The sequence below is a fragment of the Sabethes cyaneus genome, chromosome 2 (assembly GCF_943734655.1).
Source record: "Sabethes cyaneus chromosome 2, idSabCyanKW18_F2, whole genome shotgun sequence".
Lineage (NCBI taxonomy): Eukaryota > Metazoa > Arthropoda > Insecta > Diptera > Culicidae > Sabethes > Sabethes cyaneus.
Window position 1 is genome coordinate 79194810 of NC_071354.1, and position 15540 is coordinate 79210349.

The following is a 15540-nucleotide window of genomic DNA, read 5'->3' on the forward strand; positions in this document are numbered from 1 at the left end:
ACATACATCGAAACGGGTGCAAATGATTTTACCCCAAACCGGAAAGAAAATTGATGGCTAACAAAATTTTAAATCCCACACTTGTCGGTCATGCTCCTGCTGGCACAGCAGCGTAGGGAAAAATTGAGCGGTGGTGTGCTTTTCCCGGAGTAAGGGTTCAATTGCTCTGATAGGATTTAGGAGGTTTTCACCAGTGAGAAAAAAGTAGACAAGCAGGAAAATATTGCTGGTCGTGATTGGATTGCTTTTGAGGTCGTGCGTCCCAAAACATTCAGCACGATATACAGTGTAATACGACCTGGTGTAGGATTGACTCTATTACTTCAAGTGTTAAAAAGATTTGAGTTAGAAAAAAATCTGAGTGATTGCCTACCCAATTTAGGAAAGAAGCGATGGGGAATTAAAATCTGTTCTGATAACTTTCAAAGTGAAAAATTATGGTCGGAAATCGTGCGAATTTTTTGATTGGCTGGTTTTTTTTTGCTTCCAAAAGTAACGGAAACGACTAAGTTATGGAAACATACAATATATTTTATTAATCATTAAACTGATACTTAGCAACCTAGTAAATAATCCGATCCAGTTGACTGGAATTGGTTTTCGATTTACGACTCTGCTGAAAGTATCATTTGGATAAGAAAAATGAGTAAAACCGTTCACCTGTTTATCGTACGTGCCAGACCAGCAACCGGACGATCTGTCACAATGTAAATAGATACTGTAGAGACGGAAATACGAATCGAGATAAATTTCTCATCAATATGTATAGGATGTTTGTTCGGCTATGTGATAGGATGTGGCAGATGCCATAGACGGTACTCGCCCCCGGAAGAAGCACAACATTCTTCGCTAAATCGCCACCAATAAAAACCGCAAGTTATCTGCAAGTTTACGTTTCCTGCTGGTATGCACTTTGCTGCTTGGACAGCATAATGTTTTTTCCAGTCACTTTATATAACGTATTCAACTTGAAGAAACAGGCGTGCATGTGCTGCAAATAAATATTCTGTCACTTTTAGTGTAGTCCGATCACGTCTAAGCTTTCAAGAAACTTTCAATTGGAGTACATAGAAATCGTTGTTGTTAAGTTGATAATTGTTATTAAACTTTCAATTTTATCGTACAAGTAGTAAAGCTTATACTTAACGAATTTGAGGCTTTTTTAAGCTTACACAATTAGCTGAAAGTCTACCTTTAATTTCACTATAAAATGCTATAGCAATTGAATGCAATCTTCTATTACTACTGCAGTTAAAAAGAACCCGGGACTGTTTTAACATTAAAAATATGCTTTATTCATTATCAAAATTAAATGTATCTCCTTCATAGTAATTTTCTCTTGCAGTTATACACTGATGCCAATTTTGGGAATACTTACTGTAAGCGTCTGTTGATATGATTCAGGACGCGCAACGATTCTGTTTTTATCTCGTCTATGGTCTCAAAGCGGTTTCCTGTGAGTGGTACTTTCAGTTACGGAATCAGGAAGAAGTCGCACGGCGCTAAATCTGGTAAATACGGTGGATGGTCTCGTTTTTGGCTAAAAAATCGCGTACAAGGTGTGATGTGTACGTTGGTGTATTGTTATGGTGCAGAAGCCCAATTTGTTGTTTTGCCACAATCCTTGGTCACTCTTAAACGACGCATAACACTCAAGTAATGTTCTTTATTGCCTGTTTGACCAATCGGTCAGTTAGTTTTTCTATAACTTGGCAGAAAATATGTGAGAACGTTGTGTACAGAATAAACTTGACAGCGTTATCACTTGATTTGCAGCAGCCATGATGAAAACAGTCAAGCAACTACGCTCGAAGCTTTGTTCGTACTGCCAGCTCTACCCCGGAGTCAAGAAGCTGGATGTCGTGAGGCACTTCGCGTCCGCAGGATATAAGCGATTCGGCATTTACCACTTCCTCTCCCTTTTTTAAAAAGCATTGGCGGCACTAGGGGGGTGGGACTATACGGTTAGACAACCGTCGCGAATCTGATTTACTATTTACTAATCGTGGTCCGAGTCGACGTTACGTTCCCGGAAAGACCGCACGTTTGCGGCATCTGAAAAGTGCCGACCATAATCCAAGACATGGCCCGTCTGAGAGCTGGCCTTTCCATTAGAGTGTTTCCAGGTATGTTTCTGAAAGCTCCGTCGTGCAAAGTAGGTACTACAGATCGCCATTCCTTTACCAATAATGGGGCGAAAGAACTCTTCGCGTACGATCTGTGCATTTGTATCCCCGATAACTATCTCTATGGCATGTCCTCGGTACTTTCTAAATGTCTTTTCGAGAAACTCATAGAACTCCTCATTCGGGTTTGTCGTTCGTCAGTGCGGCGAGCACATCCATCAGGCTGTAGTTAATAAATCCGATGTCATACTCTGCTTTATTGCCGCCACTGTATTAGATGTGATACTTGAATGTCTTGCCCGCAAAAGGATCGACTGCGCGGAATTCGCGTTCTCCCGTCTTCAGTCATCGCGCTTTCTGAATGGCTACAACCTCGACCTTCATCTTCTGCAGCTCTCTTACCAGGATTCCGGCGCGTGACGGTAGAGTAGAGTCCTGACATTCCAATTACCGAGTTTCCAAAAATCATTGTTTTCATTCGTCTGAGTCCAAACCGATTATTCCGTTGGGATTGGTTTCCTATATTATTTCTCCTATTTTTTTTAAAGCATGCCCCCTTACTTGAACTGCGACGCCTAGTCTGAGACTAGTAGTCTCGTCAACAGGTTTGCCATCTTTGATATAACTGACGAACCGCAGTATCTCATAAATCAGCCGCCCGCTTCGAATCAATCGCTGTTGTACGCCGCTCCTTATGTAAGGACGATTCACCGTGCATTGGGATCACCATTGTGAGCCGCCCCTAACCTGGGGATAGACACTCACGGCAGTGATGCCAGGTTTTACTAAAGAAAAATCCGTACTTTTACCAGCTATTATTTATCACAGTAGAAAGGGCTATAAACTTAGAAAAAAGCAAAATTTTATCAGGTTTCAAATAAAAATTTTGGTTTAAATGAAGTTTACCCACATTTGTGCTTCATTTGAAGGTTTGTTAATATGAAGTGTTTGTTAGTTTGTTGAACAGTGTGAATTAAGTTTGATGTGTACTGTTTTCTTATATACTAGAGTTTCATTTTACATGGATGAACCTCACTGCTGGCGGTGCTGCTAGATATAGTCTGTAGGATTTTTGCACTAACCCCGTAACTGTCCTGTACTCTAACAGCCGGCTGTGAAGTCTGTCGACAAAGAAGGGTCAAGTCTTAGTAAAACGTTTAAGCACAAGGCTTTGCTTTGGATGAACCTCACTGCATTCCACCTAACAGGCATATCTAAAAACTGAGTCATACTGCTGATGCATTTTGAAAACCCTGCAAGATTATTTGAATCGGTACGTGCTTGTTAAAATGCACACTGCACGCTCAAATCAAATGAACCGCGACCGGTTTCGGTATTGTATTTTAGGCACCAGTTTTTAATACTTCGGAAACACTCAGTATCGCGTACGCTAGCTTCGTAAAAGTCGCTCGCAAATCTGCTGGACGATCAGAACGTGTGTCTTTGCGTTGTGACTGGCGTTAATTTTTCGTGTTCTTTCATTTACTCATAAGGTCAATTGGGATAATCAAGAGGTGCCTCCATGAGTATTTTTGCAAACTTGATAATATTTGTCTGAATGCTGATGTTAGTTGACACTCTGAAATGTGTTAACCGAGGGCTTTGAAAACCGCTGCAGTAGTAGTAGTAGTAAACTATTATTTTATTTTTGTAGTTTTTTGATGATACAACATTTTACAATCTAAGTGTTTAGCTTTTGTAAGCTCTTCATCTTAGGGAAATTGAAAACCGCTGCTGAAAATATTACTCTTCATGATTATTTGTATGGACGAGCACAGTGTGAACAAAGAGACGAACTTGGGTGCGTGTCGTTTTAGGCAATGCTAGCAACATTATATGCTCGGTTCGGTTTTTTGTCCATGCCATCATGTCTAGACGTATGATCTTACGTATGATTCTTTATCGTATAAGTATTGTTATTGATTGTGTTTGGAGGAAATTAATACATTTTTGAATCAAACCAGTTCATGATACATTCCAAATTTGCCATAAATTATTCAACGACGCAGAGTCATCGGCCTGAGAGGCCTAATTACTAATCACTACAGCGGGATTGGCCTCATCGTTTTTTGCTGTCTTTTTACAGATTATTAGTAGTTTTTCTTTATTTTTAACACCTAGCTTTCTGGCATCTTCATATCGTCTTTTGCCCCTTTTTTGGGCGATTTGTTATTTTTTGTCGTCTTTTGTGGCGTTTTGGTTACCATAATTGGAGTTATCATTTGTAGTCTTTTTTGGCATCGCTTGCACTATTTTGCTGTTTTTATTGATTCTTCATTTTTTTAGCATCTATAATAACGATTTTGTGGTTTAGTGGCGTTTTTTTTGACACTTGGCGTCTTTTCACCTACTTGTCTACACTTCTTTGTCGCTGTTTATTCACTACCTGCTCGTCGACATAAAGTGTCTTTTCTGTGTATTTGCTGTCTTTTCGTCATCTTGTTGTTGTCTATCGTTACCTTCTTAGCGCCTTTTCACCGTTTTTTGGTCAGCATTTTGTCCCTTTTTCTTCGCATTTGTCGTGTCTTTGTCATTTCTCTATTGTATTTTGGTGTCTTCTCATGTTCCTTTTGCCAGTTTTCCATGATATGACAATATTGACGCTTATTTCCGGCGGCTTCGTACCATTATTTATTACAACTTTTTCGTCTTTTCGTCATCATTTTACCGTCTTTTATTCGTTTTTTTGCCATCTTTTCATCATCTTTTGTTGCGTTTGTTGTCAAGTGAACAAAAATAATAACTTTTTCTTGTTTTTTCGTCATTCTCTCCTCGTTTTTTTGTCGTATATTCGTCATATAATATGAAATTGACTCTTACAGCTATTGACTCTTATAGTTCCTTCCAGTCGAGGTTCGAACATGTGACGGCTGGCTTGTAAGATTAGTGTCGTGTTTCGATACCAAGCTAGTAGGCTGAAAAATGTGACAAATTTGGTTTTGAAAATAATACCTAATATTGCCAACAAGTTACCTTCATAGATGCCATAAATATCTGTCAAAGCTTTATGCATTTGTTTAACATTTCCTAAAATCATTTTCAACAATGGCTCATGAAAAATCATACATGCTATCGGCATCACAATAATATTGCCATATTTTCGTGATTTATTTGTACATTTTCGATTTATTGTCATGTGTATATCTATGAAAGGTCAGTTTATGGTATCAAAAGGTTAATGTGCTGTTCTGAAAAAATCAAAATTAATCGGATTATAGCGACCGATTAATAAACATCACTCTGAAGATAAGTTTATATACATTGCGCATTGTTTTCGAATGGTTTTGATGTGCAAGGTAACTTTTAATTTTGAATTTATTCTTGAAATACCTTCAAACTACAATACTCTTTAGAGCATTTGCGAGGGTGAGGTAGCTAGACATAGTCTGCTCTTCGTGCCATCATAGCAATACCTGCAAAAACTTTATTTCCTAGGATATTGATGCGTTAATTTCCAAGTAAGTGAAATGCCAAAATCGAAAATTTAATGTTTTCCCATCCCTTTGCTTTGCTTTGCTGCTTCAACAAAAAGTATCATAAGGACTCATCTGGGATTTCGGAATTATATCAACGATGATAGGAAAATTATAGGTTTCAAATACCCTAAAGAAATTCTTTCTTAGCCAAAGCCGACGAATGACATAGTTTCGATTTGTACGTTCTGATTCACTCCGTACCCTACATTATTTCTATATCGTAGTTGTTGCGATATCCATTGATTAATTGCGTTCCTGACATCGATTTGCATTATGCTTCCTGAGTGGTGTCAAGTTGGGTTTCGCCATTGTTTTCGCTTCGCACATTAATCCGACGCATCGAACTGTGAACCACTGGCGCAAATGATGCTTCCTCCTCCTCCTGGGGCGGAGGGCGGCTGGGTGTTTGGTATCGTTGCGATGTCGTTCATAAACTCTCTCGATTCATTCACGTTGCTATTGAAGTTCGGTTGATTTTGCGATGCTAAAACTGTTTTTATTTCCTGTCCAACACGCAAAAGCAAACACAAACCGAGCCGAGAGTATTGCGGCACTGGCTGTTTGGTATTGTTTCACGGGTCAGTAAATTATTATTTTTGAATAATATTTTTTCATCGCTTCAACGGGTCACCGAAAAAATAATCCCCATTTAAAAGCTCCCCTGGGAAACATCGAGGCAGTACTCCACATCGAACTTTTAATGATGAATTATTTGAAAATTTTCACGTTCATCAATACACAAATATGAATCCGAAGAATGGGTGACGTTCATTAGGAAAGCTAGAACCGCTAATGAAGGTCTATTCTATCGGTGTATTTCCCGGGTGGAAATGAAAGCGCTTTCATGTCACAAAAAGTGCACGTTTTAGAGCTTGCGAGGGAAGGATAGCTAGTAGGAGGATGATCAGGTGCCCGAACAGCCAGGATAGTATTATTTGGAATATTGATCGATATGCTTTTTGTCTATTGACATTGACGCTGCTGTTGCCATCGTGGTCGTCGTCGTCATCGTCATCATCAACAAATGGAACGGCACTGTCATCCGGCTGTGTACGTAAAGCGAATAGTTTCCGCAGATAAGTGCTTGAGCACGATCCGTGCCTTCTCATCCGGATTCGCTTTTCTATGCCCTCAATAGATTTGGTTATAACTGCTATTTTAAACGATTGTGGCAAAATGTACTGATTTGTGACTTCGTCGTGTTCTAACGCTAAAGTTGAAACTAAAGTTTCCTCTGTTTTTGTTCTCTCTTGCAGGCGAACCCACCGATGATCAGCCTTTCGTGTCGAAAAATGAAAAACTGGACACCAACCTGTACCTATACTCGGTAAGTGCTGAAGATAAAAACGGAATATAATTAAATTGCTACTAGGTTCCTCTGGAATTGGCCCACTGCATTTTAAAAAGGATAATTATTTAATTATTTGCAGTTGCAAATTAACGGTCACAAATAATGACGGCTAATTCGTAACAGCAATGTTGTTAGCGGGTGATTCAAAAGGAAATAAAATATAAATTGCTACCTGCTCGTCACGTCATAACCGTTATAAACCGACGTAATCACTCTGCTACGTACCATTTAATTGAAGTGGATTTTCCCCCAATTTGCCAGTCAATAGAATTTTTCCTTGTCAATCACATCTTAGGATTACTTCTTTTGAGATTTTTTTCTATCCATTCATATTCATGACTGCTCTAGAAATGTTATTTGATCTACTCCTAACCGCATTTTCCGCAGCCACTAATTTCCAATTAGGTGCTCGCACCCTTTTCAAGTGCAGTCATGCAAATCCTGGCAAGCTTAACGAAGCGCAACTCTCGAAAAAAATAGTAGTTCTTGCTATCACTGGCAATCATGTCACAGGAAATTATGTAACTGGCAGTGTGGTCTGGCGCTGTTGGAAAGCGTGCATAAAACTAGTCACACAAAGGACACGTCTATTTTTAATCACTAGTACTTCACCCACCTGCATTACTCTGCACGGTATCGTGCTCGGGATATTTCTATTGTTCTAAAAGTTATTGAAAGCATTCTCGATACGGCTTGCCGGAACAATAAGAGTCCAGAACTTCTCCGCTACAAGAACGCAACATGTAATTAGAAAATGTTTTTGTACCAAGAGATAAAATAAATTAGCCGGAACTTTTATCTCTTGCTTCTACCGAGTTGAAATGCACTTGATACGAAGCAGGCAACACAAACTTTACGCTGTTCTATGACCTTCTGTGACTACGTATTCAAGAGGTGCTATAAATTCCTCTAATTACCACCCACGAAAAGTGAACCAACGAAAGCTCCTGCTGCACAAAGAGCATGATTACTGGCAAAATTAAAACCCATCATTAACTCTAGTCAAGTAACCACAATGAAGACGGTACAGTTAAAATCTGAATGTCATTATTAGAAAAAAAAAATCAAAATTACAAAATTCCATAGCATTTCCCTACTGCAGCCTCAAATATTCTATAACAGCACTGAAATAGCTTCATTTAAAAGCAACAAAATTTATTTCCCGCCAACGGATAGGGCTTCTTAGTGAGGATAGCAATCTATGGCAATGGAACGTCTGCCTAGGCCAAACATAAAAATGCTTCACCTGAATGAACAGTAATTCCTATTACATACAACCTGCCATTGACCGGTCTTCCTATTATTCAGTTTGACCCGTCCTGGCCCGGTGCCGGTTTCTATCCATACACAACTATGTACAACGCAGAAACACATCCTTAACGCCAGTATCCATAGTGCGAGGCAGACGAGAGCGAACAGAGATCCTTTTCATGAACTGTATAATACCACTTTCGGAATGATGCTTGAGACTCAATGGTTATGCAACCCATACCATGATGGGCGGAAAGGGGGCTTTCCGAGCCGCCTTATGGAACTTGCTTCCACCGAGTCGAGGTCGAATCGACTACCGTTGACCGGCTTGCAAGCAAGCAAGCAGCAAAAGTGTACTCGAATACTGCAACTTTTGCTCGCTTCCCGCCATTTATGTACCTACTCCCTAAGCAGAGCAGCATGTTGGCAGGTTCGCATTTGTTCTCGGAACCTAAAAGATTCCACGTGGTACTTGACCTTACCGACGGAGGGCGCTAACAGGAAGAAAAATGTGAGAATAGCCGTGTCCGGATGGTGCAATTCACGCATTGTTGAATTTGTTTTGTGTTCGACATAGTTACACACGGATTCATTGCTTTCGAACGATAGATGTTTGTGTTTTGTCGATTCAGCTGACTACTTTTTGTAAATAAAATAAGTTCGTTGATTAATGATTTACATTTGCATAAGGTTTACATACATTTGTTTCTTTTTAAAATGACACATATGACGGATTTTGCGCCAACTCGTCTATGAGATTGGCAGCACCCTCTCAGGATCCGACTAGACTTGGTGGATGTAAAGACTTTATCTTAAGGGGACATGAACGTCTAAAACTTTCGAAAATTTCAACATCGACGGAATAAAACGCCGATTCTGAAAACCCACGATTTTCAAATTTTATGTACCTTTTTCTCAAAAACTACACAATGTATTGGAACAAACTTTTTTCTGTTTTATTGGTAGGAGCTCGACAAAGACTTTTATAACTTTTGAGCTTTGTAAACGAAATACAACTTGAGAAAAACGAAAAGAAGAAGAAAAGATGGCTGAAAAAATAAAATTTTGTCTTTTTTTCTGGTTGTGTTTCTTTTACAAAGCTCTAAAGTTATAAAAGTCTTTGTCGATGACCGGCGAGCCTCCCAGTTGGCTTCGAGGTATGACGCTGGCCTAATAATCTCGGCTGAAAGAGGCTGTTAGAGTCAATAGGTTTGTAGCAACTGGCCCTGCAATTGTCCTGTACTCTAACAGCTGGCTGCGAAGTCTGTCGTATAAAAACAGAAGGTCAAGTTTCGATGACGGAATGTAGCACCTAGGCTTTGCTTTGCTTTTTTTACGTCTTCAACTTCATGTGACGGCGTATGCTCCTTCAGAACAATTATAAATTACTAGTTGAGTCCGAATCTTACGATCCGGAAAATATAAATATCTATCAAGAAAACTGCGGATACATTCCATTTGCCAGTATTTGCGAATATATTTAACTTTTGTATTAGTTGTTTGAGCTTTATATTAAATTTATTTACATGACGGCATGCGAAGATCTTATGATTACATTAATGTAGCTCTAATACGTTGTACATAAAAGAGTCAGCCTGAAACTGAAACAAGTAGTTTTTATCTTTGCGTTGTGTTTTATTTAACTGAATAAAAACATCTCCACCTTGCTGATTCTACAGGTGGGTAAAATTGCTCTTTTGTGTGAGTGACTCTGGCTACAATGGCGACTAAAATCACGAGGTTTGGTCAAATTTCCACAGGCCTCCCCCCGAAACCCCGCGCTGAGAATTGCGGCTAACACGCTAGCAGACGAACAACGTTCACACGCAGTACCTTGTAAGTCGCAAGGGCCTGCATAGTGTCGTCGTCCCGCCAGTAAACACAAAGTTAAATTAAACTTCTCGGTCGGTGGTTTCTACAGTAGGTGTAGGAAGAGGCACAATTTGCGTCTAAAAATAACCCAACCTAAGTCACTACATTAATAAGGAGGGTTGTGCAGACTCCTTTTGCCCGGCGCCTCTGTGGTTCATTGGTACACGGGTACCAGCGAGATCACCTATTTTAACTCACCTTGGTTATAATCTCAGAGTATAGCCTGGTTCGATCCATGCAGCTTCCAGTATTGGACAAAAGGTTGGAGTCACAACGACAACTTGTTAAGCGTAGCTACCTATTACCCCACCCCTTCCTTTCCACTCTTTCCCCTCCATTCCCTAAAAAATCCTTCATTACTTTCCCTTACCGTCCTTTCATCAATTGTAGAACCATAGTTTCATCCTGATATCCTCTTTTTATGCCGAGATGTTTGAGGTCACGAAAAATAGTGCTGCATGCAGCACCGTTTCGGAATTTACTTATTATCAACGACCGTAACTCGAACATTGGTACGTGTACACCGAACGAGATACAATACGAAAATGAAACTACGTCAAGTAAGACTTAAGCCATGACACACACACATGATATTAGTTTGATTGTATTAATTGTATATGCCATTGTAAGCAAAAAATGATTTTTGTTCGAATATATATGTGTCACACTGTATATAGATTTTCATGCGTCTTACACTTACTAGATCTCACGAATAAAAAAGAAAAATGGGAAATTCGCTATACCCTGAAGGCGGGTAATTCCGACCAACTCCTAATTCCGAACACTCAACCATAGTAGTCGTTCACGGTAATTCTACTAACTTTTTATGACACTCACAGTTACGCGTTAGTTAGTAAAAATAAAGGAAATCTCCACATCTTTTATCGTGTGCTGCTTGATCTAAACGTCTTGCGAAAGAAAAAGTAGGCGTTAAATCACAACGCATTGAGCTCGTGTTTATCTGCCATAGCTGTTCGCCCTTAACTGTATCGAATGCTGCCTTGAAATCTACGAAAATATGTAATCTTTTGCTGTTGGGTTTGAGATTAGACCATATGGTCTACCAAATTTTGGAGAGCACCTTGCATGCGGGTTTGACCAGCCAGCGTAATGCCGCAGTAATTCTAGAACTCGATCCGATAGCTCTTTTTGTAGATCGACTTTTATCCACAACAAAACCTTTCTTTAATCGCGTTCCAGTCTATCACGTGATCCTGCATTCAGCCCAACACTAAGCATCCCATTTGCAACTCGTTTGAGATTGCCCCGCTCCGGGAAAATTGGGCCGCCACGGATCGCCTTCTTGCCTGTTTTGATTAATAAACTCTACTAAATTGACAGATTATTCGATTGAAAAAGTTTATAGCAAAGATTATATGGCTTTAAACGTTTTTCACGATAAAAATGCGTTTTCTCAACAATCATGGTGCTGGTCGTTACGTCGACTATGCATCCATGGGCAGTACAGTTCTCGTTCGCTCCTCTCCTCAAGGTGTGTCCGATCCACTTCCACCTAAGTTTTCGAATTTCTATTACTATCGGCTGTTGATGACTTCGACGAAAGAGTTCCACATCGGATATCTAGTCGTCAGACCACCAGGCATGAGTTATATATTACAGGCAGCGATTAATAAATTTCCACAGTTTTTTCGTAATCTACGCTGAGACCCACCACGTTTCGCAGGAGTACAGCAATACAGATTTAAACTTGTATTGAGAATGCAGGTCTACATATTGTTGACCTGATTTGAGCGCCACATGTTGAGCAGCGGTGATAATATGCAGCCTTGTCTCACACCAGCAGTGACCCTTATAGGGTCAGACAAGATGCCATTGTACGACACATTGCACAGGAACGCCTTGTACTGGGCTTCGATGAGATGGATTAGCCTATTGGAGACTCTTCTACGCCTAAGGGCACCTAGATGTTTTCGGGCTTGAGTCGGTCAAACACTTTCCCAAAGTCAACGAATACCAGCAGAAGAGAGTCCTGAAATTCGTTGATCTCCTCCAATATAATGCGGACCGTTGTGATATGGTCTACACATAATCAACCAGTACGGAATCCAGCTTGCTGCCGCCGGATAGTAGCGTCGATTTCTATTCAATCCGGTTGAGGATTGCCTTACACAGTACTTTAAAAGTAATACACAGCAACGTGATGTCACACCAGTTACCGCATTCAATAAGGTCTCCTTTCTAGGAACTTTGACCAATATATCTTGCAACTAGTCCGCCCGCACACTATAGGTTCATTCAGTTGAAGCAACCGAATTACGACTGAAATTAGTCATATTTCGGTTACCACGACAACTCTACAACAACCGTGCTAGTAGGACCGGCAAAATAGTGTTTCCAGTGATGGCATCTCAGAGTTGACGCGATTAATGCGACGAGCTATTGGTGTCATGCGCTGCTGGTTTTGTTGGTCTGTGACATTTGACACTTGGAAGAGTTGTTTAAAATGTTCAGTCCATCGCTTAATGTGTTTTGTACGGTTAGTCAGTAACTGACCAGCTCTGTCATTTAGCGGTATTTTAGTATTCATCCTGGCAGCTGGCACCACTAAGGCCGCGAGAAATATCGTACAACAAACAGATTTTGGCAGCGGCGGTTTCTCCTTCGTCGGCTAGGGCTCTCTTGCCCCGCCTACAAGCTCATTTAACAGCCCACTCCAGTTCGGTGTATCGCTGACGGGCAGTTCTGAATCACGCTCGCTAAATGCCGGCTTTCGCCTCTCTCCGCTCATTGATCTTTCTCCAAACTCCCCTCCCTCCGCCCTCCGCCCGCTGCGCACTTTGCCGAGGGTTTCACCACTGGTCACATCACAAGAAGGCAGGGTCGCTACAAGCATACCGAACCGACACCACGTGGAGTTAAGGACAGGAGTTAGTGAATGTAGATGTTAGATTTGCACATGTTTACTCTTCACCTGCGTCGTCCGGTTACTCTTAAATAAAAATGTAATGTAGTAAGTTTTAGGGTTGTTCGAGCAGCACCTTTTCATTACCCGATTTAGTGATCTGGAGTTTCAGGTCAGCATTTGTGGCTCAAGTAGCATGTTCCTGACAATCGTGTGGAAGATATGTACCTGGGCACCAAGCTCTCATTCTATGTTTTTATTTCGTTGCCTAGCTCCGTGCCAAATGGTGCGAGTCGAATTTTCTTGGTAGTTCGTGATCGATATATTTAGGTATATTGCCTAGGCACTGTCAAGTCTCGCTGATTGCTAAAATTGATCGTTTCACTAATAAGCTATTCTATTTTTTTGCAGGATGAAATCCAAGAACGTCCACAAATCACAACACTCATCTCGTCCCTGGCAAACTACTCGAATACGATCCCCGCGCCGACGGATCCAGATGCAAAACCAGCACCTGCCTCTGCCCGCATGGGTAAGTACACTGTTTTTATCCTCACATTGCACGTAATTTCCACAACAACCGTAGTAACAGTATATATTTCAAGTGGATAAATGAACTAAAGCATGGACCACACTTTCCTACTCGGTGTTGGCCAATAAGGCAAATTACATAACCGAAAGTTTTGCTATCTAGTAGTAGTTATTGGTCGGAATTGATTAAATTTATTTTAAAGTAATCGGTTTATCGGAAAAAAACTAAATGCTGAAATAACTTTTGACATTTTAACTGTTTTTAAATATTTAGCCGAATACTCACACAGGTTTTTATTTCTTTTTTTTTCCTTCTGCTTTCCGGCTAAACAAACTATTCTACTTCATGGGTCTTGGAATAAAAAAAACCGGATATGGAACATCCTGGGTATTTTACACCAATTAAATGCGTAACTCATCAACTTTCTGTTCGAAAAACAACCAAAAAACCTATTTACTACTGACAACCACCACTACTACTGCTACCAGGCACACTCATCGGTGTCTATCTGCCGTGTATACAGAATATTTTCGGTGTAATTTTATTCATTCGTTTAACATGGGTCGTCGGAACGGCCGGAGCTATTTATGGGTTTTTAATTGTGTTATGTTGTTGTTGCGTGGTATGTTTACATTTTTTTCTACAATATCATTACTTTCAATTCATTTCACCCTTCCAACCCGCAGCCTGTTTAAAACCACACGGCTGCATGTTACTATCCGTGGGTCTCATACGCACGCATCATATCTTCAAACGCACATTTTTAGTCAAGACCTAACGATCAACCCCACACTTTACAAAATTATTAACCCCCCATTTCCATTGCTATTAATTATCACACACAGCCGCACAACAGACTCGATATTACGCACTGGTAAACACTTTAGCATGTAATTTGAGGATAAATTAAAATTGTCACTAGCAGCGACTCAACCAGCGGGTTGGGGTTAGCCACAGCCCGCAATCTCGCGCAAAGTGCGTGACACTCGCTCCGAATCTACCCCGTTGCGTTGCGTTGTGCCACCGCAAAATGTGCTGATAAATTTCGTTACAAATTTCGGTCCATGTCAATGGCGCTGGTGAAAGGTTTTCCTCTCAGATTAATATCGGTACTTTTACTTTGCTTTTCGTCGTTAACACGACGTGTCACGAGAGGAGGAAGATTTACGCACTAACGGCGATGAGTTATTTTTAGTGCGCCCAAGAGGCGATAGGCGAAATTAATTTACATATTTCAGTTTCGCTTCAGTTGTTTGCTAAATTTTTCTGCGGCCAAATGTTGTTTTACAGATAGAGAAAATCAGTTTTGCCAACATTTTTCCAAAATTAGAAAAAACTAGGCTGGAAAAAATGTTTTCTAAATTTTCAATAAAAAATCATCATGTGATGGATGGTGGGGCAAGCGCCGAAAACTCGAGTTTCAATTCATCATGATGATCCACTTATACTGCTTCATTTGCTTTTCTCTAATAAATATTGAATGGAAACAAATTAAATTTGTTCAATTTTCTTCTGACAAGGTAACATGGTCCAATTAATTAAGTCAACATAGACAAATCGTGCCCAGCTTCGAATTTGCTGTGACCTGAAACATGTTGAAACTCGTTGAAGCTCCATTCTGAAAATTGAACTAGTCTGTTTAGTGATATCCTTTATTTCTACTGTCATATTTATTATGTTTAGTCTGTTAGTGTATGAAACGAATATAGGAAAATATTTAACTTCATTTATATGTTTCGTGCCTAGTTATTTATCTAGTGTCGAACCTTCATATCTAAAATCATTTGAAACAATTTTTTTTATTAGAGGTTTTAACCCAGAGGGTCATTCCCAACGAAACAAAAATTCTACATAGAAATAATTTCATAAAAAACATCAAAACCAATTTAATTATGATATTTGTGGTCATAGCTTTTCGTTTTTGTGTGACAGTTTGGTCCACGCTTATCATGCCCTGTGTTGAAATTAGGATTCATGTGAGCCTATTAAGCGGCAGCCTGAACAATATTCAAGAATTACGTTGAAACTATATTTACTCATGACAAGATTTTTATATCAATTAATAGAAT

General features: G+C 40.0%; 1 protein-coding gene across 3 annotated transcripts in view; it reads left to right on the forward strand.

Moving 5' to 3' along the window:
• LOC128738513 (solute carrier family 12 member 4) overlaps positions 1-15540 on the forward strand; it is a 427692-nt gene that overhangs the window by 330808 nt on the left and 81344 nt on the right. For all 3 annotated transcript variants that reach the window (XM_053833713.1, XM_053833715.1, XM_053833714.1), the window contains exons 4-6: positions 6859-6929; positions 13351-13471; positions 13960-14093. In XM_053833713.1, the coding sequence (XP_053689688.1) occupies positions 6859-6929; positions 13351-13471; positions 13960-14093 (326 nt within the window). The remainder of the gene's footprint in view (positions 1-6858; positions 6930-13350; positions 13472-13959; positions 14094-15540) is intronic.